The 16,989-nt window shown below is 43.7% G+C and overlaps 1 protein-coding gene across 3 annotated transcripts in view; it reads right to left on the reverse strand.

The window, feature by feature from the left end:
- The window catches only part of LOC113406240 (SH3 domain-containing kinase-binding protein 1-like), a 378,903-nt gene that overhangs the window by 85,659 nt on the left and 276,255 nt on the right, over positions 1–16,989 (reverse strand). For all 3 annotated transcript variants that reach the window (XM_026649807.1, XM_026649810.1, XM_026649809.1), the window contains one exon: positions 12,618–12,693. In XM_026649807.1, coding sequence (XP_026505592.1) covers positions 12,618–12,693 — 76 coding nt within the window. The remainder of the gene's footprint in view (positions 1–12,617; positions 12,694–16,989) is intronic.

A 16,989-nucleotide genomic window follows, 5' to 3' on the forward strand; every position in this document is an offset into this window, starting at 1 on the left:
TTTGCTAGAAGTAGAATAAGATCTCCCCCCCCCCACTTTGTAATCAACTGCCCTGTTGAATGAATGAGGTGTGAATGAGGAAGGCAGGCACCTCCAGACAGCTGCAACCCTTGGAGAGGGGATAGGAGCCAGACCAGATCAGTAGACCAGGTCAGCCACCAACTCAGCGCTCGCCTCCTCAGCTCCCCTCCCCCGCCGCCGGCTCACCTGCCCCCCCGCCACTACCTGCCCGCTCGCCTCCTCAGCCGCCGGCTCACCTGCCCCCCTGCTCGCCTCCTCAGCCCCCCACCCACCCTGGCTCGCCTACTCACCCCCCACCACTGCCCGTTCGCTTGCCTCCTCAGCCCCCCTCCCTCACCCGCCGCTTGCCTATTCACCCCAGTGAGCCCACCTACTCACCCCCTGCGGGCCGCACAGTGAGCCCATGCGGGCCGCATGCGGCCCCCGGGCCACATGTTGTGCAGGCCTGCTCTAGTATCCTGATCTGGCCCGACTCTGGTTCCCAAGTCGTGGTTCTGACCTCTAGTTTGTCTTCTGCTTCTGACCTCCTGATATCCTGACCCAGCCAACTCTTGACTCTGGTCTATTGCGGACTCTGTCTCTGCTAGGTCTGGCCTCCCATGACAGATATATAACTACAAGAGAACCCTCAAACTGCTTTCAAAGAGATATTTAAACACTATGTTGCATATATTATCTTTACATAGGGATGTATTCTTGCTGATATCAATAGCTTTCTCAAGTTCCCACATACAAAACCATTAATTCAGTAAATAAAGATAAAGATACCAACTACACTGTTCATGATTCTCTTCAATGAATTGTATTTTATTCTTGTAGAAAACTGCCCTTTGATTTTCATCATTACTCATCCCTCGAAAAGCTTCTACTAAAACTTCTGCTTTCTCATTATCAGAACATCTAACTATTTTGTCAATCCCAATAAGGCCTGGAATGTGACTCCTTTTGGTCTGAATTCCATTCATTCTTCTAATTTGCCTGTACATTTCTGATGTCTTGGTATCTTTATTTATCTGCCCACAGTACTTCTTCACACACTCTTTGTTTGTTTGTTTGTTTTTTTATGTCTTTGTGCTGTTGCCTTACTTCTTTTACACTTCATTAGATCTTCACTATTACTTGCATTTTTTGCCTTTTTATAGGTTTTATTCCTTTATTTAACTGCCATTTTGCACTTCTCACTCCACCATGGAAGTGAGGTTTTGTTTTGGGGTACTTCAATATCTTAGGTCTGGCTAGAGTAGCTGCTGCTATTAATCCTTTTACTATATTGTCATTGAAATTCTCTGTCATCATTCACATAAAGCTTTCTTAAAATTCCAGGTGGTTAATCTTCCATTACATTCAACCTTACCTTGCCCTTGAAAAGTAATATGTATGGGGAAATGATCACTCCCCATTCCTTCTTCCTTATGCGTTTCCCAGTTGTGTCTACGTGCAATATCTGCTGTTATAATTTCCAGGGCTAAGCAAGAAAGATTACCATCTGCTGCATTAAATTGAGTTGAGGTGTCATTGTTTAGAACCACTACATTGTTTTCATCAACAAAACTCTTGAGGGAGTCTGTGTTAAGAAGAAAAAATGTATTTGACTAATTTAAAGTCCATTCCCTAGGCCACATCCTGTGATTTTTAAAATGAAGTGTTTTAACCTGGCCTTTTACTAGGGAGAGGCAATAGAGGGGGACCCTCTCTCGAGCTGCCTCTTATCACTCCTGGTGCAGTCCCAATAGCAGCTCTGATGTGACTCAGGAATGCCCTGAGCAGCTGCTGTACCTTATCGGCTGCAGCGGCTCAGGAGCTCCCTCAATGGCCATTTGCTGCATCTCCAGGGATGGAGGAGAATGGTTCTGGCTGCTCCATTGCCAGCTTCCCCACCAGGCTGTGGGAGCCCCAGGGAGAAAAGAACAGGAGCTCAACTGGCTGTGCCTAATCCCAGAAAAAAACATGGAGTAAAACATGGTTCCCCACTTCCACACAATCACTCAGGGCAGTGGGAAAAGGGAAGAGAATCAGAGAACTAACAGCTCTCTGATTCTCTACCACAGCCTGAGCCCCAGCACAGGTTACAGCAGTCCAGGGGCTGCTTTAAGTTGTATAAACTGGCTATGGTCTCCAAGGAACGATACCCCCGGAGGGGAGGGGGGGGAGCTAGAATGCAACTCACTCCAGCTACTCCCCTCCTCCATGCCCCAGAATCTGTTTGAAAGTACTGAACATAGCTCCTTCCTTGATCTATTTGAAATATGTTTGGCACTCAGGCAAAAAGCCCAGCTTTATTGAAAGAAGAGGGCAAGCAAGTTCCAAAGTTAAGGGTAACTTGGAAACTGCAGCTAGTGCAGAATGTGGATGCCTAATTACTTAGGTTGGTGCATGGGTCATATTTCTTTCACACACCACAGACTGCACTGGCTTGAAATGTATTTCCAGTGGCAATTCTAAGTATTATGTATAAAGCCCTATATCGTTTGGAGTCCCATTTATCTTTAAAGACAAACTTTCTCCTTGTTCTCTTACCAGAGTCTAAAGATCAGATGTGGCATTCAAGCAGACAGACCACAGATGCGCACATCTAGAGGCCGAAATAGGGCAATTCTCCAGGGAAGGTCCATGACTCTGGAGCTTGCGTTCCCCCTCAGTCCAAGTGGAGGCATAATCCTCTTTTTAAGTCTGATCCTGCTTCTTCCTTGTTAGACAACTAGTGTGATACACTGCAATACACTTACCTCAGTCTGACACAGCACAAGCACTATGCTAGATTTGTACTTGCAGTTTACTTGAAAATTGATTAAAAAACCCCATCCACATACATTTGACTCTGAAAACCAGCTATTTAGCTCTCCACAGGGAGTCTAAATTCCCATACCAACTGAGCTGGGTGCACACGCTAATGGAGTTTGGATAGATAAATAAAAACTACAACACAGTCTGAAAGAAGAAGCCTAAAATTAAGTGAGATTAATCCTATTACTGATATAACATGTTTCTATAAATGGAGGAAGAGATGCTAGAGCACAAAAGACCCTGCACACAATTAAATGAGATAAGACTGCAACTCTGTTGCAAAGACAAACAAACACACCAAACAACTCAAACCCAAATCCAAGGTACAGCAGAATTTAGTTTTACTGCTCAATATCTATACAGATCATTAGAGTCATGATCGAAAACTGGATTACCCAAATAGATTTTTCCACAGAATTTCACCATGTATACTGAGAATATCAGAACACTGCCTCACCACCATAGAAACAAACAAAACATAACAACCTTGAATAAATTAGAACCGCTCTAATCCAGATTAACTAATCTTTACATTTTATAATGTGTACCAAGAGGTATCTTCTGCCTACTACTCAGGAATATCAGACACAGCATTATAATAAAGTCCCTTATTATACAAAATTTAATACATTTACACATATTATGAAACACCATGAAGTACCTGAAAGTAAATTACAATGCATTTTGTGCTACATTATCCATATTTTTCTATTGCATTTATTTACATTCTAAATTGGCAATTTCAATAATTTGCAGTAGTTCTCCCAGTTAATTAGCAATGTTCTGCTGTACAGATTTTCAGAATCCAATCTCATAGACTTATAATAATGGATAAATATTTCCTAAAAAGCAACCTTATCACTACAGGCTACCGCCCCTCCCACCAAAAGCAACTCCAACCCACAACAAACACACACCTCCCCACAACGTATTCTATACCAAAAGCATATAAAATATATGGACACCCATCATCAGCATTACCCCCATCAAAACCCAAACACAGCACAATATATCAGTCTTCCCCTACAAAAATCACTCCTATAAACTCATGAGAAACCTTCAATGACATTCCTCCTTGCCCTCTTTTTCTGCTGCCTCCCTATACCCCGAGGACTCTCCCACATATTCTTCCCCCTGAAGCTCTACAGGCTCTTTCACCTCCTCTTTGCCCTTGGAGCCCCGAGGTCCCATCTCTTTCTCCCCCCCAATCTTTGAGGGCCCTTCTTTTACTCTGATGGTTCTCCAGCTCTGAAGTGCTTCCTCCTCCTTGTGTCTCAGATCCCTGAGGACCCTTCCTCCTATCCTTTTATCTCTCTGAAAGCCAGAGGACCCTTTTTTCTTCCCATATGATCCCTCTCAGGGTTCAGAGGGTCCTTTCTACTGTACCCAGACTTAGATCCTTACTCTTTTTTGCTGCCATGGACTGGTAGAAGCCCTCTCTGTTGTCTGCTTGGCTTAATAGCTGACGTTTCTCATGGCTAAATGAGCAAAGGGACCAGAAGGCACAGAGTTTAGTTGCACGCCTGCTGGATTGGCTACTGCCTGCTGCACCCCCTTCTTCCTCATGTCACTAGAGTCACAACAAAGAGAGGGCTCTTAAATTGGACGTGGGGAGAACAGAGAACCAAATATTACTCGGCACCGAGTACTCCTCTTGTGGAATGATCGGCCAATAAAGAGACAGGGGGCTCACTCAGTTGGGCAGAGAGGGTAGAACGGAAGTGAAGCTGCTCCCCATTCTCTGTGTTTGTGGGCTACAACCAGCGTGCAATCTCACACTGCAGCTGCTGCTATGCAACTGAGAGCAAGAAGCACCAACGTTAGCCAAAGAAAGGACGGCTCTGTGGTGGCACGCCAATCTTCCTGCTGCTCTGCAGGCCAGCAATGTACTCATAGACTCATAAGAACAGCCATACTGGGTCAGATTAATGGTCCATCTAGCCCAGTATCCTGTCTTGTGACAGTGGCCAATGCCAGGTGCTTCAGAGGGAATGAACAGAACATCATCAAGTGATCCATTCCTGCCCATTCCCAGCTTCTGATTAGGGATGCTTCAGAGCATAGTTTTGCACCCTTGCCCATCCTGGTTTATAGACATTTATCCAGTTCTTTTTTAAACCCTGTTATAGTCTTGGCCTTCACAACATCCTCTGGCAAAGAATTCCACAGTTTCACTGTGCAAAGAAATTCTTCCTTGTTTGTTTGTTTTAAACCTGCTGTTTAATTTCATTTGGTGACCCCTAGTTCTTGCGTTATGAGAAGGAGTAAATAACACTTAGAATCATAGAATATCAGATTTGGAAGGGACCTCAGGAGGTCATCTAGTCCAACCCGCTGCTCAAAGCAGGACCAATCCCCAGACAGATGTTTGCCCCAGATCCCTAAATGGCCCCTTCAAGGATTGAACTCATAACCCTGGGTTTAGCAGGCCAATGCGCAATCCACTGAGCTATCCCTGCCCCCCACTTCCTTATGTACTCTCTCCACACCAGTCATGATTTTATAGACATCTATCATATCCCCCTAAGTTGTCTCTTTTCCATAATGAAAAGTTACAGTCTTATTAATCTCTCCTCATATGGAAGCTGTTCCATACCCCAGTCATTTTTTGTTGCCCTTTTCTGTATTTTTTCCAATTCCAAAATATATTTTTTGAGATGAGGCGATCAGATCTGCATGCAGTATTCGAGGTGTGGACATACCATGGATTTATATAGAGGCAATATATTTTCTGTCTTATTATCTATTCCTTTCCCAATGATTCCCAACATTGATATTTTCAGAGAACTATCTAGAATGACTCCAAGATCTCTTTCTTGAGTGATAACAGGTAATTTAGACCCATCATTTTATTTGTATAGTTGAGATTATGTTTTCCAATGTGCATTACTTTGCATTTATCAACACTGAATTTCATCTGTCATTTTGTTGCCCAGTTTACTTTGGACTTAACTATCTTGAGTAGTTTTGTATCATCTGCAAATTTTTCCACTTCACTGTTTACCTCTTTTTCCAGATCATTTATGAATATGTTGAACAGTACTAGTCCCAGTACAGACCCCTGGGGGACTTTAAGGTCAGAAGGGACCATCACGATCATCTAGTTAGTCTGACCTCCTGAACACTGCAGGCCACAAAACCTCACCCAACCACTTCTGTAGACCCCTAACCTTTGGCTGAGTTACTGAAGCCCTGAAATCATGATTTAAAGACTTCAAGTTACAGAGAATCCACAATTTACACTACTTTAAATCTGCAGGTGACCTGTGCCGCATGTTGCACAGGAAGGCAAACACCCTGCCCCCGGGTCTCTGCCAATCTGACCCAGGGTAAAATTCCTTCACAACCCCAAATATGGTGATCAGTTAGACCCTGAGCATGTGGTCAAGACCCACCAGCCAGACACCTGGGAAAGAATTCTCTGTAGTAACTCAGAGCCCTCCCCATCTAGTATCCCATCACTGGCCATTGGAGATATTTGCTTCTAGCAGTCGCAGATCAGATACATGACACTATAGGCAGTCTCATCATTCCATCCCCTCTAAGCACCCTGTGGCAGTGAGCATACTAGGATCCAAATCGTGAATCCAAGAGACCTCTCTCAGTTTGGAGCTGGATCAGTGGATTGTGCCTTAAGCTACCCCTTTGCAAGTGAGTGGCAGTGTCTGTTGTGTTTAGCACCTATGGGCTCCAGTCAGGACTGGGGCCCCATTGTATTAGGTGTTGCATTGAAAACACAGCAAAGAGGAAAGAGAAATTAAGCTAAACTCCAAGATGGAGTGGATGAATGCTGGTACCTAGCATTCTTGAGGAACATTTAGTAACAGCCTGGGACTGGAGACTTTTTGGATTTATGGCTAATCCAGCTTTCTTGTGGCAGCTTCTCAAAAAACACAAAGAAAATTCTCCTGCCTAATACAACTTCCGAAACCTTAAAAGTACCCATGAGAACTGTTCAGCTGTTTCTACTTTTCTATTTTTACTTATACCTAGTAGGCTGGAAATAATGGCATAAACATGAGATTATTATTTAGGCATGCAAATAGTAGGTATTCACACTGATCCATAAATGCTATAGGACTATACAATTAGTTTATACAGCTTTCTAAACTGAGACTTATTCAGGAAGTTATGCAATCTAGGTACTGTGGGAAATTCTGGATGCATTGTAATAAAGTAAAAGAGGCACCAGACGTAGAGCATAAGAGAATACCCAGAATGCCATAGAACAATTCTTTTGGAATAACTTTCTTAACATGGAGAACATTGGCTCATATGCCTATGGTTCGACTATTACAGACGAAGTTTATTATTACAAAAATATTTCTTTCATATAATATTGGATATTTTTTAAAAATCTTGTTAAAAAACGTTAAGGATATAGAGGCAAATGGTAATTGGGATAAAGTACAATATGGTTTTACAATATGTAGATTGTGCCAGACCAACCTGATCTCTTTCTTTGAAAAGGTAACTGGTTTTCTAGACAAAGGAAATGCAGTAAATCTAATCTACCTGGATTTCAGTAAAACATCTGATATGGTTCCAAATGGGAAATTATTTGTTAAATTAGAGAAGATGGAGATTAATACACGAGTTGAAAGGTGGGTAAGGAACTGGTTAACCTGCCTACAGCAGGTAATGCTGAAAGGTGAACTGTCAGACTGGAGGGAGGTTACTAGTGGAGTTCCACATAGATCAGTCTTGGGACCAATCTTATTTAACATTTTCATTAATGACCTTGGCACAAAAAGCAGGAATGTGCTGATAAAAGCTGAGGATGACACAAAGTTGGGAGGTATTGCCAATACTGAGGAGGACCAGAATACAGTAAAACCTGCCAAGAGCAACCACTCATGGAAGTTAGCAAAAGTGGTCGCTTGTAAGCGGTGGACTCTCTTCAAAGGTTTGCTGCCTTCAGAGCTGGGCAACCAGAGAGCAGTGGCTGCTGGCCAGGTACCTGCAAGCAGCAGAACAGAAGTAAGGAAGATCATGTGTCCTACAAGTTTGTTTTTATGGATGAAGAAAGAAAATATGGTTGCTGGTCGCAGATGACAGGTGGTCACTCTTCACAGTTAAATTATAGGGGAAAAACATTCTGTGGCCTCTGCAGGTAGTTACTTGTGATAGGTGGTCTCTCTTCAGAAGTGGTCGCTAAGGCACATTTTATTGTATCACACAAGAAGTTCTGGATGACCTTGAAAACTGGACTAATAGAAATGGGATGAAATTAAATAGTGCAAAGTGCAAGGTCATGCACTTAGGGACTAACAACGAGAATTTTTACTATAAACTGGGGATTTATCAGTTGAAAGGGAGAGGAGGAGAAAAACCTGGGTGTACTGGTTGATCACAGGATCACTATGAGCCACCAATGTGATGTGGCCATGAAAAAGGCTAATACAGTCCTAGGATGCATCAGGTGAGGTATTTCTAGTAGAGATAGGGAAGTGTTATTGCCATTATAAAAGGCACTGGTGAGACCTTATCTGGAATACGGTATGCAATTTTTGTCTCCCATGTTTAAGAAAAATGAATTCAAACTGAAACGGGTGCAGAGAAGGGATACTAGAATGATTAGAAGAATGGAGAACCCACCTTAAGAGAGGAGAGTTAAGGAACTCGGCTTGTTTAGCCTAACCAACTGAAGGCTAAGGGGAAATATGGTTGCTTTCTGTAAATACAGCAGAGGGATAAACAACAGAGGGAGAGGAGTTATTTAAGTTAAGGGTCAGTGTGGGCAAAAGAAAAAAGGATATAAACTGTCCATCAACAAGCTTAGACTTGAAAGTAGGTGAAGGTTTCACCATGAACAGCCTTCAAAGGGGCAAAACACCTACCTGGTTTCAAGACTCAGCTAGGTAAGTTTATGGAGGGGATGGTATGATGAGATTGCCTACCATGGCTTGTGGCCCATCTGTGATTGCTAGTAGCAAGTATGTCCAACTGCCAGAGATGGGGCAATTGATGGAAAGGGCTCTGAGTTACTATAATGAATTCTTTCTTGGGTGTCTGGCTGGAGGGTCTTGCCCACATGCTCAAGGTCTAACTGATCACCAGGAATTTTCTTCCAGGTCAGATTGGCAATGCCCATGGGTGTTTTTGCTCTCTTCTACAGCATGGGTCACTTGCTGGTTTGAACTGGAGTAAATGGTGGATTCTCTGTCACTTGAAGTCTTTAAATCATGATTTAAGGACTTCAGTAACTCAGCCAGAGGTTAGGGGTCTATTACAGGAGTGTGTGGGTGAGCTTCTGTGGCCTGAAATGTACAAGAGGTCAGACTGGATGATCACGATGGTCCCTTCTGGCCTAAAAGTCAATGCATGCCTCAGTCCTCTGTCTCCCAAGCAAGAGTACAGACTCTAAAAAGGTTCAAATGGAGCCTCTAGGTTCCAGCATGGATAAAATGTCCTAATTCAACAAAGTTTGGGGAAAATTCAGAGGTTCTGTGTGGGGTCAAAAATCTGGGAGTAAATGGGAATGTTGTGTAATTTATTCCATTTTTATATTTTGCAAGAATCTGCTCATCCCATCAGTTTTGGACACACATAAGAAATTGAGTATTTGCACACAGAGCGGATGAAAGAGGGATGCAGAAGAAAGAGAGGATGTTTCTGGCCAAAAAAATCAGAGTGTCAAAGGAATATTCCAGGGAAGTGTAAGCAGCACCATTCAACCAGGGACTAAGGTTAATCTTAGTATAAGAGGGTGCCACTCTCCTATTGCCTTTGATTCGGAATTGCACCTGCTTACTCCAGGGGAAGCATGAAACCCAAGAGTGTTGGGAAAGTCCACTCAGGTGTATATTAAAGTAGGAGGACTGCTTCATATTACATTAATGTTAATAGGTTTTTAGCTGCTTTCTCCGCCTCAGAATTTTTGCAGTGGAATTTACTGCTTGTATGGCCTCTTCCTGGTCAGCTCCAGCCCTTTTTCCTGCTACAACTCCCTTTCTTCCTCCTCCTCCTCCTCAGTGTACAAACTATACCCAGTTTGCAGGCTAAAATAATGGCAAGTTGGTGCACGTTGCCCTATTTTGTTACTTACCATGATTTTCTTATCAGCTTACATCCGACAACTAACTTTCACCATCTCTGTACTTTGCTTCTAAGTATTTCTATAAGTTCAGTATTGTCTGTATGATACCTGCATTAAGAGATGCTATGTCCCAAGGACCAAAAAGTGCATAAAATATTCGGGAGGAAGACCAGACATGCATTAAATGTCAGGGTGTCAGCACATTTAGAAAGAGGTCAGAGAGCAACGAAAATTATTAAGGAAAGCAACACATAATGAAAAACTATAAGAAATTAAATATATATAGATTGTCTAAATGATTACTAAAGTTTGGGAGAAAATGTTTGTGACACTGCACCACATATTCTTCATAGTGATATTATGATATGATTATGACTGAATTATGATGTATTTTACGCAAGATACGTCATTTGAGGTGTCATTGGAAAAGTTATGATTTGCTGAATATGAGTATCCTATTCGTATGCATGTATCATTTTTGTATCTGGAGTTATGAATATTGACTATATATCTATATTTCAAATGTAGTTACACCTAGGTAACACCCACTAGACAAGATGCTTTCAGTCTAGACAGTGGGTTGGGAAGGGCCTATTCAGGGCAGTGGGCCATTAGGAAAAAACAATAGGCCTTAGGAGAAGCTTATTTACCACCTGGTGATGAGTCTTCCTGAGAACACTCCAAACAGCCTGTGAGTAATGGCTGCTATGACCCTACAAGGACATGTGCTCAGATCACATGATGCTGGACTCCTTGGATGTCGGTATTTTTCCACAGACTGGTTTGGGAACCATGCTTTGAAACAAAGGGTTCCCACCATATGCAAAAGTGATATAAGGCAGGGAATGACATCATCTGGTGTTCTTCACTCCCCACACAAGACGACTCCTGGAAACACCTGAGGAACAAAGACTGAACTGGGGGAAGTGCTGGACCCAGGATAAAGGGATTTCTAGCCTGCGAATGAAACACCTGGGGATTCCAAGCTGTAAAACAAGTGCAGCTTTCCCCTTAAGAATCTGTAGCCTGCTTGTATCATCTTTTAGAGTGAGAATTTGCTAATTCATATCCAATCAATTTAGTATATTAAGCTTAGTTTGTGTTTTTTGTTTATTTGCTAGGTAATCTGCTTCGATCTGTTTGCTATCACTTATACTGACTTAACATCTATCTTTTGTAGTTAATAAACTTGTTTTTGCTTTATCGAAACCAGTGAGTTGGTGTAAAGTGTATGGGAATCTTAGCTCAAGGGCAAAGACTGTTGCATATTCCTCTTCGCATTGAGGGGGGGCGAACTTTCTGAGCTTACACTGTACAGTTCCCTGTGCAGAGCAAGACAGTATAATTTTGGGCTTATTCTCCAGAGGGGCTGCGTGCCTGGGGAGTTGGGAGTTGCCTTAGCTGTAGCCTTTCCATTGTTGGTTCATTGCAGAAGCTGGACAGAGAGCCTGCATGTAACTGCAGCTAGGTGTGGCCCTACCTATATGTGTGCTGGTGAAAGTGCAGGCTGGAGGGCTTTGCAGCTTGTCATAGCAATACAGTGTGAGAGGGAGCCCAGGCTGGTGGGTCGGGGGGCTCAGTGGTATCCCAGTCCCAGGAGGTACCGCGTGGGGAACCCGTCACAGTGTTAACTACCCACAAGAATCTGAAGGGTAGAAACTTCAAGAGGGAGAGAAATTGTGTTGGCAGTTCAAGTGATATAAATGAGTCATTACATGAAATAAGACATAGGAAAATGTAATCTACAAATTAGGAACAATTTCCTAACAGGGAGATCTTTTCAGGTTATGGACCAGGCTCCAAAAGGGAAGCAGTGGAAAAATCATTTTTTGGTTCATTTAAAACTGAAAAATAATTGAGTAATAATGCTGAACTGCATATGTATTGAAAGGTCTTTTCCAGCTCTAATTTCTATGAGCCATATTCTCCTATCCATTCTACATTACAGATTTCTTATCAGCTGTGGAGATCTCTGTTGGTATCAAGGGAGTAAATGGAGAATGTGTAATAAAGAGCCTCAAGTGGAGATCAGAGAGGAGAATTTTGACCTAGAAATACTAAGTTTCACTTTCTAATCAATTTCTTTGCTGATTCAGGCTTTATTTTCCCCCTTAGTTCTGTCTACCTCCCCTTAGGTCCCAACACATTTAATTATAATTTTTATAAAAAAAATAACAAGACTAAAGCAGGAGTGGTTTGTGTTTAATTTGCTTTGTATGATAGTTAAATATGTCTCCATTGGACAAAGCAGTGATCTTCCTAAGAAGCTTAATTATTACTTTTATGATTGATACACACTAAGACGCTCATACTTTGTTGGATTTTTTGTTTCTTACATAAATTCTACCACCCAATGGAACTGTTTACAGCTAAACACAAAAAGCAAAAATAGGAAGGGTGTTACTATTAGGGCATTGTCTACGACACACCTATACGTTGCAGTTTGAAGCTGGATCACATTCAAATCTGATTAATCTATAAGTGCCTTCGGCCTGAGGGTGAATGATGTAATTTTATTTGATTTTGGTGGCAGAGAGTTGGGGGTAAAATATCAGGGCAAAAGCAATTCAAAAGCTTCTTAGAAACAAAGTGGCTTGTCTAAACATTGCCAACTCAAAAGCTCCATGCAAAATATATTTGTAGTCTTGGTTTTATTATTTTTCAGACATACAGAAAATTGCTCATAACAAAACCTAAGAAAAAAATATTCAACACTTCCCAAAAGGCTCAAGCTCTGAGTGCAAATGAGGAAAAAACAAACAGTGAGACCTACTCTTGGTTCTGCTGTCCATTTCTATTTTCGTTGGCTCTTGAGCTGCTGTAGCTGGAGGTAATTTCTTCCCAACAGTCTGAAATAAATAAATTATTCCTCTTTAAAACCTTTATTTTCCCAGTTAAAGCTTTAGCAACAGTGCAGAAATCATGAGCAAGAAAAAAAAAAGGGGGGGGGGGGAATTACATTAAAGGGACAACTCCAAATCTAGTCAGTTTGCAGGGGGCAAAGTGGGGAGAAAAAAGAAAAAGGTAAAAAGATTTCAAGGTAGTACTCCTACCCTAAATGCCTCTGCCAATTTTTGTGTGATTTTACAGTCACATTTTCCTGTTTTTAAAAATATTTTCCTCTTCAATGTTGCTGTATGAAAGACCCACAGAAACAAGATAGGTAAATGGATTATACAGGGAAACTGACTATTATGAAGTGCTGCCAAACAAAGAAACAATGTGGGGGGGAAAAAACGAAAAAAATTCCTCCAATTTCCTTCTATCATAATAGTATTAGGTGTAACAAGTAACAATAGGAGGTAAATAAATTTCAGACATAAATGTGCTTTTTAAGTTGACAGTGTCCCTTTTTGTCATTTTAAAGACATATATTATCTAGTTCACCAAGCAGTATAATAATGTATCATCAGTATTAGACAGCTAAGTTGAAGAAACAGTATGCACACACTGCACAAACATTTTTCTTCACTGAGGCCTGGTCTACACTAGGGGGAAGGGGAGATTGATCTAAGTTACGCAACTTCAGCTATGTGAATTAGGTAGCTGAAGTCGATGTACTTAGATCTACTTACCGTGGTGTCTTCACTGTGGTAGGTTGACTGCTGACGCTCCCCCGTCGACTCCGCCTATTGTTTCTCGCTCCGGTGGAGTACCGGAGTCGACGGGAGAGCGCTCAGCAGTCAATTTATCGTGTCTTCACTAGACACAATAAATCAACCCCCGCTGGATCGATCACTCTGGAGATAAGTGTAGACATGCCCTGACAGTGATCTTTGTATATGTTCACTAGACACAATAAATCAACCCCCGCTGGATCGATCACTCTGGAGATAAGTGTAGACACGCCCTGACAGTGATCTTTGTATATGTCCATTTTTAAAATTTTAATTTTGTAAATATATTATTCTAACCCACAACAAAATTATGCCCCTGGAAAGCCTGGTAATATCTGTGGTCAAGGACCTGGCTATTTTTATTGTTTGTATAACCATGGCACCTAGGAGCCCCCAGTCATGGGCCAGAACCCCACTGTGCTAGGTCAGTGGTTCTCAACCTATTTACCATTGTGGGCCACAGGTTGAGAAACACTGTGCCAGACACACACTGGCCTGGCCAACCCTGTGCTGCCAGAGTGCCCCTTCCCTTTGGGGGAAGACCCGTGCCATGCGCCACACCGACTCCCTGCCCAGTGCCCCCCAACTCCCTATGCCCAGCGCTCCTCTGCCCAGAGACACCCCCCTCAGATCCCTATGACCACACTGACCCCCTGCTAAGACTCCCCACAGATCCATATGCCCAGCACCTCCTCCCCCCCCACCGAGAGACCTCTCCACAGAGTGGAGCCGGGGCCCCGGACGCAGGGCCGGCAGCAGAGCTCTGCGTAAAACCTAGGGGTGCTGTAGGACCCCCCCAACCCTCTAGTTCCTGTGCCTAGGCTGCCCAGCATCCCCCACAAGCCCCCCACTGCCCCACATACCCTCACTTCCCAGAACCCCCCTAGATCCGTCCCCGAGACCCACTCTCCCACACCCTGCCCAGCCCCCCAGCCACACTCACCGACCCTGCTGGGAGATGACTGTGTTTGCCGGGCTGAGCTGGCAGCGCAGCCAGGGATCGCGCTGGTCCCTGGGGAGCGGTGCGAATAGCCATGCTGGAGCAGGAGTGGGACCCGCACACGCTGAGCTCCCTCAGGACCCACTTGCCTGGCAGGGCCCCCTGCATTGGACTGCTCAGTTCTTTCCCTGCCACAGAGGGCTGCTTAGCCTTCGCTGCTGGCAAAAGTGCTCCAGCAGGGCTGCCTGCCGCCATCTCCCCATCAGCCAGCCCCACACCCTGCCAGACTGGAGGAGCAGCAAGCTTTGCAATTTTTTTTAGCGCATAGCTGGGACACAGCTGTGTGCTAATTGGGCCGCAGGTTGAGAACCACTGTGGTAGGTGCTGCACAAAGACAGAACAAAAAGACAGTCTCTTCCCCAAAGAACTTTCAGTCTAACTATAAGACGAGACAACAGATGGATGTAGACAGATGGGGAAGTAAAAGTAAAACAAGAGACAATATTGGTTAGCAAGGCAGGCAGTGATATTAGTGTACCAGCAGCTTAACCATTTTTTATAGGCCTTATGGAGAGTTTTGAGGAGGGATTTGAAGGAGGCTAATGAGGTAGTTTGTGGATGTTTAAGGAGAGCTCCTCTTACACATGAAGGGCAGCATGGGAGAAAACACAAAGGTGCTTGTTTGAAAATTTAACAAGTGGGGCAATGGAGGCTGGCATCCTGGGCTGATCGGAGCCAGGAGTTAACATTTTGACACTGAATGAGAGATGCTAGTTAGGGTGGGGATAGGCCATGAAGGGTCTTTGAAGTAAAGACAAACAAGCTTGTGTTTGACGCAATAGAGCGGGGACTCAAAGAGAGAGTTGATATTTCTTAAGTGGCAGGCTAGGAAAATGATCTTTGTAGGAACATTCTGAATAGATATTAGTGAGGCAAAACTGCATTTGTCAAGGCCAGAGAAAAGGATATTGCAGTAACCAAAATGATGATAGACTGGACGAGAGTTTTATCTGTATGGATGGATAGGAAAAGTCGTATCTTAGAGATGTTATGCAGAAAGGATTTGCAAGATTTAGACATAACCTGGATACAAGAAAATAGAGAGGTCTAAGTTGAAGATGATGCCCAGGTTACTGGCCCGAGTGCCAAGCAGGATGGTGGTATTGTCCACACAGTGACTGAGAAAGGAAGTGGTGGGGAGGACTTGGGCGGAGTGCGGGGGGAATTAAGAGCCGGGTTTGGCCATGTTGTACTAGAGCTGATAGCGAGACATTCATGAGGAGATGTCAGAGAGACGGGTTGAGATTTTAGGTCTGGAGTAGAGAAGTAGATCTGTCAGTCACCAGCACAGAGTCGGTAATTGAATTTGTTTGTGGGTGAGATTATTCAGTCATAAGGTGAAGAAGGAGAAGAGAAGGGGACCAAGGACAGAGCCCTGTGGAACCTCCACGGAAGGATGAGGTGGATTCGCCAAAGGATACACTGAAGGATCAATTAGAGAGGTAGGATCGGAACCAGGAGAGGACAGTCACAAAAGCCAAGGGAGGAAAACATTTCAAGAAGAAGAGCATGGTTGCCTGTGAGGAAGACGGCTGACAGGCCAAGCAGGATGAGGAGGGACTGCTAGTTCTGAGATTTGGCTAGGACAAGTTCATTAGAGACTTTGGCAAGAGCAGTCTCAGTGCAATTCAAGGCAGAAGATGGGAGTAAAAACAACGAGGAGTCCTTGTGGCACCTTAGAGACTAACAAATGTATTTGGGCATAAGCTTTCGTGGGATATAACCCACTTCATCAGATGCATGGAGTGGAAAATACAGTAAGCAGGTATAAATATACAGCACATGAAAAGATGGGAGTTGCCTTACCAAGTGGGGGGGTCAGTGCTAACGAGGCCAATTCAATTAGGGTGGATGTAGCCCATTCACAACAGTTGACAAGAGGGGGTGAATATCAAAAGAGGGAAAATTACTTTTTGTAGTGCTAACAAGGCCAATTCAATCAAAGTGGATGTGGCCCATTCCCAGCAGTTGACAAGAAAGTGCGAGTATCAACAGAGGGAAAATTATTTTTTGTAGTGACCCAGCCACTCCCAGTCTTTATTGAGGCCTAATTTGATGGTGTCAAGTTTGCAGACAGCAGACATCAATAGTAGACAATGCATTCAATGGGCTGAGAGATTAAAGGGAGAAAGGAGATGGAGTGGTAGTTGGAGAGGCAAGTGGGGTCAAGAGTGGCTACATACCTCCCCACACACTTGGAACAGTATATATTCCCATATCAAAAACTCACCTATGTTTCTGGATCAAAAACAGGTTGGCGCTATATTGGAGCACATGCTTTAAATCAGAGGTGCTGACTTTGTGATTTCCCCCGGGATGCTGGACCCCCTCTCTGCCCCTTTCCCCAAGCCACCACCTCCTTCCTCAAGCCCCTGCCCTGCCTCGTCCCGCCCCCACTTCGCCTCTTCCTGCCCCCACTGAGCCTCCTTCATGCCACTGAACAGCAGATCGCTGGGGGTAGGGGAGGAGAGAAGGGGAGGGGAGCTGATCCGCGGGGCTTCCGGTGGGTGCTGAGCTATTTTTTTCCC

This window comes from Terrapene carolina, unplaced genomic scaffold (assembly GCF_002925995.2).
Source record: "Terrapene carolina triunguis isolate 2854851 unplaced genomic scaffold, T_m_triunguis-2.0 Scaffold23, whole genome shotgun sequence".
NCBI lineage: Eukaryota > Metazoa > Chordata > Testudines > Emydidae > Terrapene > Terrapene triunguis.